At 41.0% G+C, this 19,814-nt stretch overlaps 1 protein-coding gene across 1 annotated transcript; it reads left to right on the top strand.

Moving 5' to 3' along the window:
* The first annotated feature begins 2,183 nt into the window (after positions 1–2,183).
* On the top strand, positions 2,184–19,675 carry golgb1 (golgin B1). The gene is made up of 20 exons (XM_056749385.1): positions 2,184–2,291; positions 3,960–4,047; positions 4,209–4,379; positions 4,499–4,621; positions 4,788–4,943; positions 5,040–5,159; positions 5,784–5,897; positions 6,014–8,321; positions 8,452–8,534; positions 8,921–8,987; positions 9,311–14,333; positions 15,619–16,042; positions 16,134–16,367; positions 16,452–17,270; positions 17,388–17,569; positions 17,705–17,858; positions 18,025–18,110; positions 18,221–18,292; positions 18,447–18,534; positions 18,655–19,675. Exons 2-20 carry the CDS (start codon positions 3,967–3,969, stop codon positions 18,790–18,792), a joined length of 10,443 nt encoding a protein of 3,480 aa, XP_056605363.1. The 5' UTR covers positions 2,184–2,291; positions 3,960–3,966; the 3' UTR covers positions 18,793–19,675.
* Positions 19,676–19,814: the final 139 nt, after the last annotated feature.

Raw genomic sequence — 19,814 nt, 5'->3', positions numbered from 1 at the left:
ATACCTCTCTATTATTTTGGCATTAAAGGGTTAAACACAATAGGAGAGGAAAAATAAATATAAAAAATAAAATGTTTCAATTTCAAAGCTTTCACACACTCGTGCATGTTTTACATCAATACCCTTTGATTGTCAAATATGATATACCACGGAAAGAATACACTGGTCAGTAGACACAAAGTTTTATCACAGTTCATTGTATGGAATACAACTGGAAAAGTCTCTAGAAAGTATGAAAAAGTTAGAGATCTGAAATTATCAAGTTCTCAAAATAAAAATCACACTAAACAGTTTTTTAAAATGCAGGCTGTTTTTGCTCTACAAATCTTCACTGTTGGACTGAAACCTTCCATTTTCATATTTTTTTTTATAAATCATTACCATTGGTCACCCTTCATGTTCGGCTGTGGGTTTTGCAAGCATTTAACCATTAAAAGGTATTAAAAGAGCTTTATCAACAAATCATTTAATTCTTAAACAAATTCAGTTTTTTCATTTCTTCTTAAGTGTCCGTTTTGGCAATACAAGATTTCAGACAGACAGCGACAAAATACTTTGTTAAACTTGACCATGCTGTTTTCTCACAAGACAATGCAGTAAGATATATATTTATAGTTGGAGGTACACAGATTTAAAATCCTTTCAAGTGTCAGAAACATTGTTTTCTACTCCCGTCAGGATAAAACGAATGATATTATGACGAACAAAATTCAAAGCTGCCTCATATGACTTTAAAGAATCTCCACATAATTTTATAATATAACCATTTAACACAGATAATAAGCTCATGAACTCATTAAATTGCCAAATCCATAAGCAACCGAACGTTCCGAAAAGTTTCTGTTGTTTTATAGTATATTGCTATAGCTGCACAGGGATACAATTGAATAGTGTCCATTGTGATCACTTCAAAGACATCCATTGAACTGTTTTGAATTAAAGACATTAAAGGTCCAATCAGTGAAATCTAGTCGCAAGGTTGCGAATCGCAACCAACCGGTCACTCCACCCCTCCCATTCGAAACACTACGACTGCCAACAGAACAAGGCGAATAATATGCAATATTATATATTATATGCAGATAGAAATAGCTCATTCTAAGGTAATAAAAACATAACGCTTCATTGTGTAAACTCCGTATACACCTCCGAAGATAGTTTTCATATTCCTTTCTGTGAATAGATCATCCAAAAAATGACACAATGGACCTTCAAAGGCTTTCCTCCTGATAGATCATTTTTTTCACGTTGACCAGCCCTGGCAGCTATACTAAATTGGGGGGATGTTCAATTAAACAAGTGTTTCCTTGGATAGAAGCCTCATTGTGAGGTAAAACTAAATACAGTTGCAAGTAATCAGAACAGTTAGGACATCTAGAACAATGCTTTGTTGGACCTGAAAAACAGGTGTGGTTGGAAACGCAACAGTTTTGACTCAAAACAGAACCTTTAACCATCAGGGCTTGATTCGTGCCCTTTTAAATGACCAAAAACTCAAGACTGTAATGAATCAGAATCACTGGATTCATAGATTCTCTACTACAGTGTTCTGCAGTTTTGTAAGAAATGTCATGGACGGATCAACGTATGGATGTAGGATATTGGTCATTTTTTTGCAGACTCTTTTGAAGGTCTATGGAAAGTTTATTTTAAAACAGATTGTTTGCCAGGAACGTCTTCATTTGTATCCATAGCATCTTAATATTCTTCATCACTCCGAGTCAGTGTCACTGCTGGAGACCATCTTCTTCATAGCTCCCCTTCTGCGTCGTGTGGTCCACCAATCCAAGCTTCTATGAATGGATTCAAATAAAGCCACTGTGTATCTGGCAAACATTGATGTCCACTTCAACACTCCCACAAAACAGTTCACAGAGTTGGAAACAAAGCATGCAAACGCTGTAATAAAGTGTACCAGCATAAGGAAACTGCGTCCTAACTGCTTTCCATGATTAATTATTGCGTTTACTCTTAAATCGTGTCCTCTCCTGTTTCGTACCATAATTCACAACAGAAACAATAGTGACAATCTGTCCCTGTTATCTTCTACAAGCACATATGACGGCTTTATTTTGTTTCGCACGATTGTACGTTCAGAACTTTTTCACAGTTCCCTTGTGTACAGTTCTGCGGGACTCAGTGCCACTTGTAGTTTGAAGACACTCCCTTGCGCAGACCAATCACGGCGCTGCGTTTCTGCTTCCGGGATGTTTGGTGATGTGGCTCTGCGAAATCCTGGAGACGAAATTGAACAAATAATAACGCAGCTCTTCCCTGCGCCGATTACACAGGTTAGTTTTATATTTAATAACATAACCAAGTCGCCTCTAAATGTATTCGGCCGTTGACATGCCCAGCGTATGCAAAACCAAAAGTATTTTTAAAAGGATCCCAACAGTTGTTTATCAGTAATGCGCGAGCCCACATACAATCGTATCCTAGTCACGGACTGGGCTTTGATGATGTCGTTTTATTACCACCACCATAAGAGATTAAAGCATACCTTTTTATGTCTCGAACATTTTATGACTCGTACATTAAGTCTCGATATTCTGATATGAATCGATTAGAAAACGGAGACGACGAGTCGCTGAATAATCTTAGGTGTTGTGTAGACAAAATGAAAGCTACGCAGCCGCAGTCTAAATTCGATATGTTTCGTAATTGTTCGGCTCTTTTCGTGTTTCTCCGCTTTGTTGCTCTTTCACGGGAGGTTTTTCCATTATTAGCTAAAACGCACACAATAAAATCCTGCTGTATAGTCTTGCAGACGTTCACAACTACTTAAGTTAGTTCATGCAACCTTTTTAATGCCATTACACACACATTCATTTAAAACTTGCATAGCTGGTTTATGCACTATGCATTTTGATTTATGAGTAAGATGTGCCAGTGTTTAATTTGAGCCTACTATCCTATATGCTGTAACTTATAGGCAATTCGATTTTTTGAGGGTTGTGTTGCAGCAGGATCATTTAGGTATTGCAGTAAAATCCAGCTTGTTTTTAGCTTCTGTTTCTGGTTTTATTCTGACCAACCAGCTACCTTGTTCCAAAAACGGGTTTTACTAGTTGAAATGTGGTTTGTAACTGGTTCATGGTGGTTCATAATCTTTAAGTTACTTATTAATATAACTTATGTATGAATACCGATATGCAGTTATAAACTGTAACAATGCAGAATGCCCTTTTAAATACTGCTGTGATGCAATTACATACATAATAGTATCTGTTCATAATGGTAATCATTTTAATGTACTTTGAGATATTTTTCGGCTGGTCAGTGTTTGCAAAAATAAACATAGTGATCAGTTGCGTAACATAGAAATGAGGGGCCCCATTGCAGGCTATTACGACGGGCCCATACAAAAACACAGCCCTTGTGTGTAAAAGCCACATAAACTAATTTGTGATATAATCTACTTAATTTAGACCAATATCAATATCTTATTAGTTCATTAAGTATGGCTAATTAAGACGAGTATTAGAAAGTGATTAAAATAGAAAGACATGTTCTTTCAGCCTTACTCAAAGGCCGCGGGAACATGGTGGGTTCGTTTGTTGCACACTTCAATCCACTCCACACTAGACATGTGCACGAATAATCACGGTTACCACTAAATCCTGCTGAAACTGAGCTGGCTGCGATAATGCAAGGTCTCGATTGTTTTATTGATGCGTAGCTTATCCATGAAGCACAAGCAGGGCTCTGGGATCAGTAGGAAATGCTGCTCGATCTAAAAGCAGTTTGAGTCGCTTAGTCTGTAGTAATGTAGTAGTGATTATTATTAATATGTAATCATATTATCATTTTCTATTTTATATTTTGGGTTTAAGAACAGTATGAATCAAGTATGATTTGTCTTTGCGTGTGTCCTGTATCTGTCACAATATTTTGAGTAATAATTCAGTAAAGAACTCAACGACATTCAATATTTTATTGTTTATATTGGCATTTAGGCCAGCCATGTTAAGCCGGCTGTCCCAGGGCATGAGCTCTGTCCTCCAGGAGCTCTCTGGTGAGGAAGTATCCGAAGCCGACTCTCAAGTAAGTTTGTTCTGATCAAAATTTCATCATGATGTGATGATGAGTTGAAATGTAATTTAAAGGATTTCCACGATAAAAAATTGAAACAAACTAAAACAAGCATAACCAGACAAAGAGAGTCCAAGCCTGCTTTTATGTTATGAATTTTGTTATTGATACAGGATGGTTTGGTCCCTCAACCCCAGCCTGATACAGAAGCCTCCCTGGAGGGCCCTGGACCTCCAGAAGAGGCCTTGGAAAGGCTGGCCCAGACAGAACAACTGGTGATACAGCTAAAAGAGTTGAACCGAGAGAAAGACATCCTGCTTGCCAACACTGAGAGACAGCTCAAGGTGAGGACCTACAGGTTAAAAAGATTCTAGGTGAAACTCACTAAACCAGACTGTAAACATTAACAGGTCTGAAGCTTGGTTCGGGATTCCATAAACAAGCTGTTTTTGTCTTCAAACAGGAGGAGAAAGACCAGGCAGAGGTGAAGTTTACAAAGCTCAAACTGCAGGCCAAAGCAAAGATGACTGCGCTGAACAAACAGATCTCTCAGCTGAAAGGACGAGAAGCTTTGAATAGCAGTCAGGTATAAAGATTCACAGATTTGGTATGAAGTGGATACCAATGTCGGAATTGTTATTGCATATTCATTTCACTGTTCTGTTGACATGTCTGCATGTAATGGGCCGAATTCATTTAAGATTTTCGCCTCTCTGGCATTATAATGATTGACGGATTAAACTGTTTTTCAGAATTCAGAGAGCTCGTTCACAATGCCTCCAGCAGTGGAGGAGGAGCTCCAGCAGCTCAGAGAGAAGCTCACTCAGGCAGAGACATCCAACAGGACCCTTCAGCAACAGCTCTGGGAGGCCGAGCTGCGCGTGAGAGAGGAAGGACAAGCCGAGCAGGTGCGCATCACTCACACTCTTTACCTCTCTCATCTTTATCTTTCGTTATTAGACACAAATTAAATGTCCATTATTCAACCCTGTTATGTTGTCTAGGTGCGGGTCCTGCAAACTGTGGTGAAGGAAAAGGATGTGCGATTCCAAGAACAAATCCTCAAACATGAGCAGGAGCTCCTCAGTCTCACACAGACCTCAAATGACAGTGATTTACAGCAGGTAACTTGTGTCTGGGTTGGGGGAGTGACTGATTTTCTGGGGTTTAAAGGGAGGCGACCGATTTTCTGGGGTTTAAAAGGGGCCTAGACCAAAAAGGTTTGTGAACCACCGAGTTATAAATTGCTAGTATTTCATTTGTGAACTTAAGATAAATTAAAAAAAGAATGTAGTTTGATTACAGAAAGCATATACAGAAAGGCAAATCACTGACTTAAATTTGATTGACTTGTGAAAAATGTTGGCAAGGTATATGATAATGTTAATAACAAATAATGCAATTCCCATTTATTTCTTACGAATAACCAAACATTTGCTTTCTTTTAGCAAGCATAAAATCTCAATTTTGATATGAGCTGTCTAGTTTCAGGGCAAATGCTTTTCATGAGCAGCTTCCTGCAACACTTGACTCCTGTCATGTTGTTAGACTCATTCTGTTTTAACAGTTAAGAGAATTTAAGCGAGCTTTAATTATATTTCAAATATTTGTTAATTTACAGCAAATAAAAACCAGGCTTTGCTTCTAAGGGCTCACTAACATTCCCGTCTTTTGCACACTTAATTTTGTTATTTTAAATGTAGATGCTGAATGAATAGTTTGCGTTAAGCCTGCCTTTTTATTCACAGGCCCTTCGGTCATCCCAGCAGCGTGTGGAGGTACTAGAAGAATCTTTACGTTCTCGTTCAGAGGTCCTAGAAATGTTGCAGCAGGAGCTTAACAGCGCAGACCAACAGAAACAGGTTAGCATTAACATATAGTTTACATTGCAGAATTTATTGTTAGTTTATCTTGTTGTACCAGATTTATAGGTTTATGGACCAAGTTCATAACTTCCATACGTGTTTTGTCTTGGCAGATTCTGACTGTTCAGTTCAGGCAGATGGAGGTGGAGTTGTCAGAAGCCCAGAGACTGAGAGAAGAGGAGAGGCAACAGTGGTCGATGCGAGCTGAAGAACTGCAGGCCCTTAGAGCAAGACTAGAGGCGTTGTATAGTGAAAAAGAACAGACCATCAACGATCTCAACTCTGAGTTACTAAAAAAGACCACAGAGTTAGACGAAATGAGCGCAAAACTTAAAGATGAAGCTTATGAAAAAGAAGAAAGACAGGAGAGGTCAGGAGAGAAAGAATCTAGTTTCGAGACCGAGCTGGCCAACATGCGAACAAGTTTTGAAGCCAAACTGGAGAAATCAGAGAATCAGAGAGAGCAGGCCATTAATGCCCTTAACTCTGAATTACTGTACAAGACCACAGAGCTGGATGAAACGAGAGCGAAGCTTGCTGCTGAGGAAAGAGAGAAGAATAAAGAACTGGAGATATTAAGAGAGAGAGAGACAGAACTGTCCAACATGCAAGCAAATCTAGAAGGCAAGCTGGAGACATCGGAAAAGGAAAGACAGCAGATCATTAATGAACTCAATGCTGAATTAATGAAAAAGACAATAGAGCTGGATGAGATGAGGGAAACGCTCGCAGCCGAGGAAAGAGAAAAGCTGGAGATATTAAAAGATATGAGACAGAGCTTTGAGACAGAACTGGCTAATATGCGAGCAAATCTAGAAGCCAGATTGGAAAGCTCAGAGAATGAGAGAGAGCAGATTGTCAATGATCTCAACTCGGAATTACTGGGAAAGAACACAACCCTGGATGAAATGAGAGCCAAACTTGCAGCTGAGGAAAGAGAGAAGAATGAAGGACTGGAGAGATTAAGAGAGAGAGAGACAGAACTGGCCAACATGCAAGCAAATCTGGATGCCAGGCTTCAGGCAACAGAAAGTGAGAGAGAGCAAACCATCAATGATCTCAACTCCGAATTGCTGAAAAAGACGGCAGAGCTGGATGAAATGAGAGCAAAACTTGCAGCTGAAGAAAAAGAAAAGAATGAAGGACTGGAGAGATTTAGAGAGAGAGAGATTGGCTTTCAGACAGAGATGGCCAACATGCAAGCAAATCTAGAAGACAGGCTTGAGACATCAGAGAGTGAGAAAGAGCAGACCATAAATACTCTCAACTCCGAATTACTGAGAAAGTCCGAAGAGCTGGATGAAACGAGAGCGAAACTTGCAGGAAATGAAAGAGAGAAGAATGAAGGACTGGAGAGATTAAGAGAGAGAGAGACAGAACTGGCCAACATGCAAGCAAATCTGGACGACAGGCTTCAGGCAACAGAAAGTGAGAGAGAGCAAACCATCAATGATCTCAACACCGAATTGCTGAAAAAGACAGCAGAGCTGGATGAAATGAGAACAAAACTTGCAGCTGAAGAAAAAGAAAAGAATGAAGGACTGGAGAGATTTAGAGAGAGAGAGATTGGCTTTCAGACAGAGATGGCCAACATGCAAGCAAGTCTAGAAGAAAGGCTTGAGACATCAGAGAGTGAGAAAGAGCAGACCATAAATACTCTCAACTCCGAATTACTGAGAAAAACAGCAGAGCTGGATGAAACGAGAGCGAAACTTGCAGCTGAGGAAAGAGAGAAGAATGAAGGACTTGAGACATTAAAAGAGAGAGAGACAGAACTGGCCAACATGCAAGCACGTCTAGTGGCCAGTCTTGAGACGTCGCAGAGTGAGAGAGAGCAGATCATCAATGATCTCAATGCTCAATTACTGAAAATGACCACAGAGTTGGATGACCTAAGGGACAAACTTGCAGCTGAGGAGAGGGAAAAGCAAGAGAAGCAAACAAGCTCTGAAACAGAGCTGGCCAATTTGCAAGCGTGTCTGGAAGCTGCAGAGAAACAGAAAGAGGAGATGACCAAGAAACTGGAGATAGAGGTCACAAGTCACATAGAAGAAGTTCGCTATCTAAAGGAAAACCTTGATGAAGTGGAGAGAGAAAGGGAGGGAAGATCTTACATCGAACAAACTCATCTGGCACAGGTGCAAAATGAACTTGAGTCATTGAGAACGAGATTGGACACAAGCATGGAGGAACAGAAAGCAGGACAGCAGGTCAAACACACACTTGAGGAACTCTGGAGAGGACTTCAATCTTTAACTACAGTTAGGGAGACTGAAGCAGAAATGCCCATCCCTAATGATCCAGCGCAGTTTTTGGAGGTATTACCCTCCTTGAAAGCCCAGCTGGGTGACCTCACAGCCGAACAGCAGGAGAGTCAAGCTCGCATGTCTGACATCATGCTCACTCTTCAGTCTTTGCAAGGTAAACATCCTTGAACAAAGTTCAATGCACTTTCTGTGGCCGTTAAAAGTAAAGCCAGAGTCACCATGTTGAGTGAATTGTTTGTACTCTGATCAAAAAATAATTTGTTTTAATGCACCTGATTGTCTAGGTCAACTAGATAAAAGCACAGCAGAGAGAGAGGAAGCAGTTGCTAGGATACAGGAACTGGAACAACAACTACACACTCTTCAGGTGGGTGGATTGCAAAAATGTGTTTTAAAGTTCCACACGGGACACTCATATTTTCTCTGTCAATAAACCTTTGTAAGAATTTTCCGGAGTTGTTCTTTTGAATCGGTTCAATCCAATAGCCAAGAGCTTGATTAGTCCAATTAAGGACAAAGAATATTTGGAAATACTGAGATTTCCTACTCCACACTAAATCAAAAGATATGAATATATTTGAAAAACATATATTTAGCACAGACAGTGTCAGTTGCAACAGACACAAGGTGACATTAACACCTAGACGATCTGTCTCCCATTCTATTAGGCCATTTTTTTGGGGTGAACTATCCCACTAGTGTAAAATTATCAAGCATTAAACAGTTAAATGTAACTGAGGCTTGTCTTTCTAGGTTCCTGGTGAGTCATCAGGTGACCGTGTGACTGTGTCTGTGATGGATTTAGACATGGCACACCAGGGTGAGTTTAATGTTTGCCTTTGTACAGCTCATTGTACTTTGAACTGGTCTACTTTTTACTGTCATTCTTGATTCTTGTTTTTTTATGTGTAGTCCATGCCCTTTAATGATGTAGTTACTCAAAAGTGTTGCAATGATGTTATGTTTGGATAACTTGACATGCCGGTATTTACCAGCCTCAATCCAAGGGCTATGTCACAACACAAAAAATAACCAGAAAGTGAGGGGAAAATAGTATTAAAGCAATTTATAGTAACACGCATGCTTAATGAGCATGCACTTTTTTTTACATTTTTTAAGTAATTACATTTTCTTTTCCCTTAGATGGCAGTGAAGATGGACATAATTCAAGAAATGCATTACAGAAAGATCAGATACTGTTTCTGGAGGAGCAGCTTGCAGACAGAGAAAGAGAGCTTTCTGCTCTCAGAGAAAAACTCACTAAAGACCAAGCTCTGAATTTCCCAGAATTTGGAAGTGTGGACAGTGCACCCACAGGAGACATTACTGGATTGCATGATAGCTCTGCAACTCTGTCCGAAGTGTCCGAGACAACACTTGTGGCAGTAGACACCTCTGTACTCTCTGAGAGTACCTCTGATCTTATAGCTCCTCAGCCTGAGTCTCCTGGAGAATCAAAGGGCACTTCCTCAGATGAAATGGTTACAAGCAGTGATTCTGAAGTAGCTCATAGTAGTTGGACTCTTTTGGAAGCAGTAAACCAAGAGTGGCCACCCCTTGTTCAGGACTTGTCCTCGTTTGGGATATCCACACAATCCTGGGATGAGGCCTGTGACGAGCATGTGACATCTACTAGCTGCATAGTGGATATTGAGTCACAGTCGGTTGTTATCAATGAAACTGTTCAGGTATGTATTAGCCAGCAAGGGGGAAGTTTGCAGAATACTAATTTAAGCACAAGTCAAGCTTTTGCACAGCTTTTAGCAGAAGAAATTCAGAAAAGATACAGTGAACTTCTGGGCGAGCTTCAGCAGTTGAGAGATTCAGCGTTGCAATCGCAGGAGAAAGTTCAGCAACTAGAAGAGCAATTGCAGTCATTTAAAGTTCCCAAAGATGAGGCTGAGTCAAAGGCAAACGAATGTGAGACAGAGCTGTTGGAAGCTAGAGCTTTGATTCAGCAAGAACAAGTCCAAACACAGAATGTTACTGAGCAGTTTCAGAACTGGCAAGATGATGTTCTCTCTAAAGATAAGCAGTTGCAAGAGTTGAGGGCAGATTTAGAAGAAGCTCGTAGAAGACTTGCTGAACAAGAAAGCCAATCTAGAATGCTGACTGCTCAACTAGAGGACAGAGAGTTTAACTCCAGTGAACTAGAGAAGAATCTCTTGGGCAAGGAGGACAGGTTACTTCAGATCTCTCAGGAGACTGACATGACCAAAGCTGCTCTGCTTGAAAGGACTGGTGAACTGGAGGCCCTTCAAAAGTGTCTCTCACAAAAAGACAAGGAGATGATGGAGCTCAATGACAGCATGACTGCTAAACTCCTCCAGGCTGGAGAAGAAAAGTTCACAATGTCCAGTGAAGTCAAAAAACTTAAAGAGCAAATTTATGAACTAGAAACAGCCAGAGATGACCAACAGAAAACCAAAGAGGATCAAACTGCAGAGAATGAAAAGCTTGTTGCATTACAGAAGGAAAATGAGGACTTGGCTTCTCAAATGTCTGCTATAAAGAAAGATGGAGAACAAAACAAGAGAAAGCTGCAGGCAGCTCTGATACAGCGCAAGGATTTGATGAAAAAGGTTGCAGAGTTTGAAAAGGAAGCTAAAAGCAGGGAAGAAAAGGAAAGAGATGACAATGAAGCAATGACTCATCAGTTCAAAGATGAAATCAAAGGAAAAGATCTGGAAATACAGAGGCTTGAATGTTTGTTGCAAGAAACCAGAGATGTCTTAAATGTAAAAGAGGAGACCCTGATAAGTCTACAGGAAAAAATGAACAACCAAGAACAAACATTGACTGAGTCTCATGCAGAAATACAACGTCTGACAGAGCAGTATGTAAAAATTAATGAACAACAAATGTTGCATGCAGAAGAGGACAAAAATAGACTTCTTTTACAAATATCTTCAATGGAATCAGACATTGAAAAATTGCACAAAAAGCTTCAAGAATCTACAGATGCTCATATAAATGCTTTAGTGGAAGTTCAAGAGAAACATTTTGAACAGATCAAAGAACAAAAAGAAGGCTACAGTGATTTTCTTAAGCGCTTGCAAGAAGAAGAGGCGGAGAAAGCTGAGTTGTTGAGTCGTATTAAAGAGCTAGAGGGTCTGATAGAATCAAACAATGCTGCAGATAATGTGTCAAGTGTTAATATGGTGGAAAATGTTGGATCAACATCACATCATTTAGAGAAACCAGAGACAAATGATTGGGCTCAGGATGACTGGGTGGATTTTGCATCTGCTGAAACAGAGACCCAACAACAGCACAAACCTGCTGAGCAGTCTCAACAACCATCGTTGAAAGATCATGAGGGTATTCTAAATGCTCTTCAAGATGAGATAAAAGTTGAGCAGGCTGCTCGTGCAGAGTTAGAGTTGCGTTTACAAGAGAGCCAGTCACTCAAAGATAGCAAGGTCGAAGAGCTACGCGAAGAACTCAAAGCCTTGAGAGAAAAGGAGAGGCAGATTGATGGTCTCACTGAAGTGATAGAGGGTCTTAGGGAGAAGTGTCAGAGAGCAGAAGTTCATGCGGAAACCCTTAAAGCAGAGGTCGATCAGGCTTGGGAGGCAGCTAAAAGAAGCATCTCAGATGCTGAGTCTCCCATCAAAGCTCTTCAGTCAGAAGTTGAGGAATTTAAACATTTTCTTAAAAACAAAAATAATGAGATTGTCGATTTAAGCCAGCAGCTAAGTGAACAAAATTCCCTTTTGCTTAAGATGCAGGAAACTGTGACGGAAAAAGATCAGCAGATTGCTTCCTTACAGGAAGTGCTTAAAACTGAGCAAGACAGAGTTCAAAAACTGGAAGAAGAGATGCCTCAGCGAGAGGTAGAAGAAAAGGGTAACAGTGCCAAACTCCAGCAGGTTCAGCGTAAACTGCAGGCCGCTCTTGTGTCACGTAAGGAGGCTCTCAAAAAGATCCAGGCACTAAAGGAGGAGCAGGACGCTGCTGAGAAGGTCAGATTAGAGCTACAGCAGAAGCTTGAGTTTGTGGAGTTGGAGCTGAACAAGTCAAAGGAAGAGAGGGAGAAGTTAATCGAGGAGGTTGATAGAACTTTGTTGGAGAACCAGAGTCTCAGTGCCTCCTGTGAGAGCCTTAAACTTGTGATGGAGGGCGTTCTGAATGAGAAGGATGCATGCAAACGTCATGCTGAGAGCGCAAAAGAGGAAGCCCAAGAAGTGTGCAGGCAACTGGAAGAGAAGATACAAAGCATGAAGGAGGAGTATGAAACCCTCCTTAAGTCATATGAGAATGTAAGTGACGAGGCTGAACGAGTGAGGCGAGTGCTTGAAGCTGCGCGACAGGAGAGGCAAGAGTTGGCGGCCAAGGCACGAGCTCATGAGGCAGGCAGACAGGAGGCAGACAGGTTAGCAGAGGAAGCAATGAAGGAAGTAGACGTTGTAAAAGAGAAGATGAGGAAATTTGCCAAGGTCAAACATCAGAAGATTATGGATCTAGAGGAGGAAAATGAAAAACTTAGAGACCAGAAAGATAAGAAAGGGACCAGAGATGCTGAACCCGATCTAAAGACAGTGCTTGAGAAACTCAAAGAGGAGCTTGAGAGCTTGAAAGTGAATTATAATATTGCTATAGATGAGAAAAACTCTTTTGAACAGCAAGCTGAGGAGTTGAGACAACGTTTGAGTGAGAAAATGGACAGACATGTCAGTGAGAATCTGGGTACGATCGAGACCATTCAGGAAGTTAAAGTTGTCGCACATCAGAGAGGTCCTGATTTGATAGAAAACCAAGAGTACCTGGGCAGCAGCAGTTCTGCAGAAACTGATCTACAGATGCAGCCAGAAGAATCCAATGTTGATAATGAACAAAAAGTCATGGAAGGACAAACAAAGAGTGACATGACTGATGAAACGGAGAGACTAAGAGAACTCGAGACTTCTCTCAAAACAGCAGAGAGTAGGGTCAGTGAACTTGAAGTTGCTCTTCAGGATCAGATAGAATTGAGAAACGAGCAAGAATCCATGCTCAATGAAGAACTGGCAGCTCTCAAGAAGCAACTTCAGGAGACTTTAGAAAGAGATGATATCCAGAAGGAAGAACATTCTAAGAAAGAGACCCAACTTCAGGAACTTCGCACCAGGCTAGAGGCTGAAAGGGATGACCTGGAGGAGCGGTTGATGAACCAACTGGCTCAGCTCAACGGCAGCATCGCAGGCTACCAGCAAGAGGCAGCTGACAGTCGTGAACGCCTCGCAGAGATGCAGCGGGAATTGGAGAACCTTAAGAGAGAGCAAGCTGAGCTGGAGGTTGAAGTGGCTAGCGAGAGGGATCGGGCTGCGAGGATGGAAGAAGACATGAGGCAGGCCCAACGTGAGAGAGCAGAGGCAGAGTCTGAAGCAGGAAGACAAAGAGAGCTGGAGCAGAAGTTAAAATCGGCACAGAGGTTTAAAGAAGGTAGTCAAAACAGAACACGTCAACTTGAAGAACTGCTAAGGGAGAAGCAGTTAGAAGTCCGTCAGCTTCAGAACGACTACATCATGTACCAAGAAAGAATAAGTGAACTTGCTAAAGAAGTAAAATCATTGCTGTTGGGTAGAGATGAGGTGCGTGCAGAACTTGAGGCAGCACGGATGGAAATTTCAAAGATAATGCAAGAAAGAGCAAGTATTGAATCTGAGCTTTCAGTCTGTAAAGGGAAGCTGGATGTGGCACTGGAAGAGACAAAACAGGCCCTGGCAGACAAAATAGCTGCTGAAAAAATGGTACAAAGTCGAGAGGTCGAGTTGAAAGCAGATGCGGAGCGTACCCTTGATGAAGTCCGGTATCGTCTTGGAGCGGAGCTTAAACAGATAGAATTGAGACTTGAGAAAGCCTACAGGGAACGGGAGAGGCAGGAAAAGGCATCTCTTGAAGCAAGGAGTATTGCCGAGGCTGCAGACAAGCATTCACAGGAAAGGCAGACCCGTCTGGATGAAGCATTGGCTCGGTTGGCTGCCTTTTCGCGCTCTATGTGCTCCTTGCAGGACGATCGTGATCGAGTGCTGGATGAGGCCAAGCAATGGGAAAACCGCTTTCATAGTGAACTACGGGAAAAGGAGGCTGATGTTCGGGAGGCTGAGAATCGAGCCAAAGAACTTGCTGAGCAACTGCAGGTGGAGACCACACAGAAGGAGGAGCTGCAGAGTTTATCTGAAAGGTTTGTTGAGTTTCTTCGGTTTGTTATGTTTTTAATGGATTTTATATTTCGATTCGGGTGCATATTTTAGCACCGGTCCCTGCTCATCCTCCACCATGTCTCCTACTATGTATATACGCACATCTGAGTATGTGCCGTTTGCTTCCGAAGGTCATTTTTATTAATATTTTAAAAGCACTTTAAAATATAACACTACACATTGTTGTTTCTGTTAATTATATTTACATAGTTAACAATCGATTATTTCATTATTTGCATCGATGCTTCATGAAAACAATTATTTTCCATAGCTCTATTGATACCTCCATGCCGAATGTTAAGATCCTAAAAAATACCCTGCAACAAAGACAGAGCCATTGTAGTGCTTGTTTCCATTTTTAATTACGTGACTGTCATCTGAGGAAAAGATTTCCTGCTCATCAGCACCACATATAAATACTGTTTTCTATGTCGTTTATGGTCAGTGTCTGTCTTGATTAGCTTTGTATTGCATTTGCATCAATAAATAAGGTAGGCCTATTTACTTCAACTGAGGTAACCAAGGAATCGCAGCGCATTTTTAAACAACCAAAAAAACATCTGTGCAAATTTATTTACAGCTTTTACTTGAAGGGGACGACCCTTTTTTAAATTCTTAGAAGGAAAATTCGGGCTTTTAGGTATGGAAAAAGGTGCAAGTCTTATGCTTACGCCAAATTCGTTAACATTAGTTGCAGTGAAATGTACATTTTTATGTTTCAAGTTGTTGAAATTAGCATTACTTAATATATTTTATCAACCAAATATGAATTTACAAGGGAACATCCGCTCTGAACAAGTTATGGTAATAAATGAATTTTTGTTAATCATTTTATATTACATTGGTATTTTTATTCCTAATGTAAGTAATGTTAACGAATTCTGCGGCTCACCAGTTTTTAAACATTTTCATATGGTGATGTAAGGCGATCATAACACGCAATCGGGGCATCCGTTGTGTAAACTTAAACATTTAAACTAGCTTGCGATCTGAGTGAACAAAGATTAAGGAACACATAGAAATTATTTTTTATAGTTTCTTTATATTATAAAAACATCACAGATGAAGTGAAGAAGCGTTAAATTAAACGTGACAACTTATAAGATTTTCAGTAGCTGTAACTTAACCCTGTGGAGACGCAGTTTTTATTCTTATGAAAAATATGAATATTCGAATGACATTTTTAATTTTCAAATAGTTACTGCGGATCGAATATTCGAACATTCATGCACATCCCTGTAATATACCATATGTTTATGTTTACAGGATGCAGAATACTGAGGAGAACCTACAGCTACAGTTGAGTGAGATGGAAAAGAAAAAAGATGAAAGCCATGCAGCTCTTGAAAAAGAGAAGAATGAACTTCAGCAGAAACTGACACAAGTAGAGGCCAACCTAGCCCAAACTTGTTCTGAGCTGACTTCTTTAGAGGCTGAAGCTGAGGGACTACGCAAGCGTGCAAAGGCTCTAGAAGAAGCCGTGGACAGACTTCAGAGCGAGGTAAATGAGGCACGTACGGCAATCAAAGAACGAGAGACGGAGGAAAGGAGACTCTGCTTGAGGCTAGAGCAGCTGGAGACAGACTTGAGCTCTTCCAAGAACCTGACCAATTCTCTTCAGGCATCGTTGGATGAAAAAGAGAAGAGGGAGATGGAGCTCCTTGGTGAGAAGGAGCAAGCTGTTACACAGGTACTCACTATACAGAGCACCAATATTCGTAGAAACAAATGCATGGACATCATCATTATATACATTTGTATGTATTCTCCTTTTCTTTAAGGCTGTTGAAGAGGCTAGGAAGGATGCAGATGGAAGGGCCGAACTGGCAGAAAAAGAGCTGGAGACGAGGAAAGAGGAGTTGCGTGGTTTAGAGGAGAGGCTACGTAAAGCTGAGGAGGATGCCTTCCAGAGCAAAGCTCAGCTGGAGTCCTTCACCAAGGCCATGGGCTCTTTGCAGGATGACAGAGACAGAGTGCTTAGTCAATACAAGCAACTAGAAGAACGACACCTCCAGGTAAGTGCAATTTAGTTTGAAGTATTTGACAATTATAATTGTCTCATGCACAAAAAGCTAAAGGTTAGATTACTTTTCATTTAGGTTATGATGGAGAAGGATAACCTTATCCAGGAGGCCGCAGGGGAGAACAATGGGCTGAAGGAAGAGATTCGAGCTCTGTTGTCTCAGCGAGACGATCTAAATGCTGAGAACGCCAAACTTTCTGCCCAGCTTCATGGCTACAGAGATGACCTGAACCAGGTTCTTGCCATGAAGGACTCCCAACACAAGCAGATTCTTGCTGCTCAGGTAGAACGCATCAGTGTTTTGGAGAGACAAATAGAAGAGCTTGAGATTCATATTCGAGCTCTGGAAAAAGATGGCGAACAGGGAAGGGTACTACCAGTGGAGCGGGAGATCTTGAGCCAGGCCAGTGAAGGAAGAGGCAAACATGATGCACCGGGGGCTGAGGTCGAGAAGCTGAGGGAGCTGCTCCAAACTGCCAGGAATCGCATCACTTCCTTGGAAGATTCTTTGGAATTAGAGAGGGAGGCCCAAGCAACACACAACAAAGAACTGAAGGAGCTGAAATGGGAGAGTGGTATTATGCGCACCGAGTCCGAAACGGCAGAGGAGCGGGTGGCGGAGCTGGCACGAGACCTGTTGATGATGGAGCAGCAGCTACTGGGGGAGAGGGAGGCGGCAGCTCAGCTTCGATCTCAGAACCAGTCCTTCGGTCAAGCCATGGCCTCTCTGCAGGATGCGAGAGATCAGGCTGTCAGCGAGGCAAAGGACCTGCGGCTACAATTAGATGAGATAAACCAGACAGGCCATTCATCGTCTCCAACTGTTGGCTCGAAAGGAGAAGTGTGGAGCCTAAAAAATGCACTTTCGGCACTGCAGAATGACAGGGAGAGGATGGTACATGTCCTTGAATTATACTTTACCTTGCAATTTTAACCAAGAATCTATGAAATGTGTTTGTAAGATTCTTCATGCTTTTAATGTTTGTAACCTAAAAATTACATTGTTCCTCAGTTGGAACAGCTGCGATTGCAGCGTGCTGAACTGGACCGACTTGGCTCAGGTGAACTGTCCAGGATTTCTCAGGTTCTTGAGGAAGAGAAAAGAATAGCAGGGGAAAGAGAGAACCTCTTGTCAGAGCTGAGAGACAGAGACGCTCAGATGGAGAGAGATAAGCAGGAACTGGAGATGCTCCGGTGAGATCATCTTGCCCATCTGCTATTGTACCATTTTTATTGTTGTATTAAAGAGCAAATTGAGGATGTGATTTGAAAAATCCCTAAAAAAGAATCACGTCATTTAAATGTCTTTATTATGTTTTACATGTGTAGGTTAGAGAGGATGGACTGGCAGGGCCAAGGTGAGCTCCTGAAGCAACAGACACTCACTGCCCTCTCAGACAGGGACCAACAGCTGCGGCAACTCACCGCTATGCTGGAGGAGGCTCGGGCATCAAAACAACGGCACGAATACACGCAGAGACAGGTAAAAGCAATACCGATATCTTAAAAATCTGAAATATACCCAGATCCTTTCTTATAATTAGTCCATCTTGTTTAAAGCAGAGAATGTGTGTTGTAAACTTATGTATAGTTCCTCGAAGTCCATGATCTGTTTTGTTACTTTAAGCATGCCTTTCTGTGTCCTTTAGGGAAGTCTGGCTGTAGACACTGCCCCTGGTGGCCCTCTCGAGCACAATGAGGGATATAAAGCAGAGTGTATTGAACTCCAGAAAAGGTCTTGCTGTTAATTTAGATAATAATCTAGTCAATAAAGTCAACAAACTTGACAGCTTTTTTAAATGGTTGAGATATCAACTCTCATTTTTCTGTTTTAATGTGTTTTAGGCTGGATGAAGAGATAGAACAGCGACTGAGGGTAGAGGAGCAGCTCATTGTTGCCCAGGATCATCTCAAAAGGTTTGCCTACTAGTATACCGAGAAAGTCCTGGCTATTTTTTCATTATTTTTTATGGAATAACACATATTGATAATTCACTTGTAGTCAGACCAGGACAATGAGAGCATTTCTAACCACTTACAGCGAAGTTTATCTTTTATTTAATTTCTATAGTTTCACACAAGGGGAGTGGCAGACAGCAACTGATAGGATGTCAGAGACTGCTGTCCTAATTGAGCCACCAGAGGGCGCCATTACACGGGTAAACACAAACGCAAATTACACTGACACCAAGTCAATTGTAAATCCAACAATGGCATTATAATGCAAATATATAAAATGTTTTTTTATAAATGATATAAATTTCTCTGTATGTCCTCAGATTCGTAGTGGTGGTCCCGGGCTGCTCCGGATGCTGCGAGTAGCGTTCTGCTCTCGTCAGCGGACCCCTCTGCTGTTGTCACTCTATCTGCTGACCGTTCACGTTCTGTTGCTGCTATGCATTGGAGGATACCTTTGAGACACGGCATGTTTTACTGATTGAGAAAGAAAGTTACATATTCATTTACTTATCATTAAAAACATTTTGACACACTGACAAACACATATTTATCCAATTTACAGTTTTACAAAAACATGCTTCTGGAGTTATTTACCAAAGTTACAGCTAATCTGCTATGTTGATCAGAATGCTTTTAGTCAAAATCAATTCCGCCTACTTTGGGAGCTCAGTGAAAACTAGCAAGACTATAACACTACCAAGTGCACTTCATGAACATCATTTTACAGATAAGAAGCATCTCATCAATGAAGGAATATTTAAATATATTTTGTAAAATGAAAATGAAGTTGACGCTGTAAAGGACACATTTTTTTTCTTGACACATTAGAATCATACATTGGTTTTCATCTCAATTTTTCTCTCGAATGGGGTTTTTATGGACATCTTGAATAACAGTCGGCATAAATAAGGCACAGGCACTCCTGCGTCCTGTAATTTGTTTAATTGTTATTATTTTAATGAATTAAATGGAAACATTCAGATGTAATTGAATAGTGGATACAAATACTGTACATCTCTGCTAGACGAGACGCGTCTACATTCTTTCAGAAACAGTCTGACCGTGTCTTAGTCAGCTTAGTGCAATACTGTCACTTATGTTTGGTTATTTTCATCTGTATTCTTTTTTTTGGTTTATTTGTATTTTGTTTGCTATATTGGTGTATTTGGTTTGGCTAGTTGTAAACACACTACACATGTTCAGTCTAGACTACAATTGCATTTAATCGTTCTTGATGACTTAAATCAAAGTCTTTGGCTTAAACTCTGCTATTTATGTGAACAGCAACTTGTTTTAAAAAAAAAATCCTGTTGTTAACTATAAGCGCCAATGCTTAGCTTTCATGTCTTTTTTTAGCCAGAATCAGCGGACTTCCTATGATGACGCCACTACTGTCAGTATCGATCTGTACTGGTCTGCATTAGATTGTGATTAAATGAAAACGTCTCGATTTACAGTGAGATTTTAAACACAGCCCGAT

Source organism: Triplophysa dalaica, chromosome 5 (assembly GCF_015846415.1).
Source record: "Triplophysa dalaica isolate WHDGS20190420 chromosome 5, ASM1584641v1, whole genome shotgun sequence".
NCBI classification, from domain to species: domain Eukaryota; kingdom Metazoa; phylum Chordata; class Actinopteri; order Cypriniformes; family Nemacheilidae; genus Triplophysa; species Triplophysa dalaica.
The sequence above is the reverse complement of the archived record's forward strand: the minus strand, read 5'-3'. Positions and strand labels throughout refer to the sequence as shown.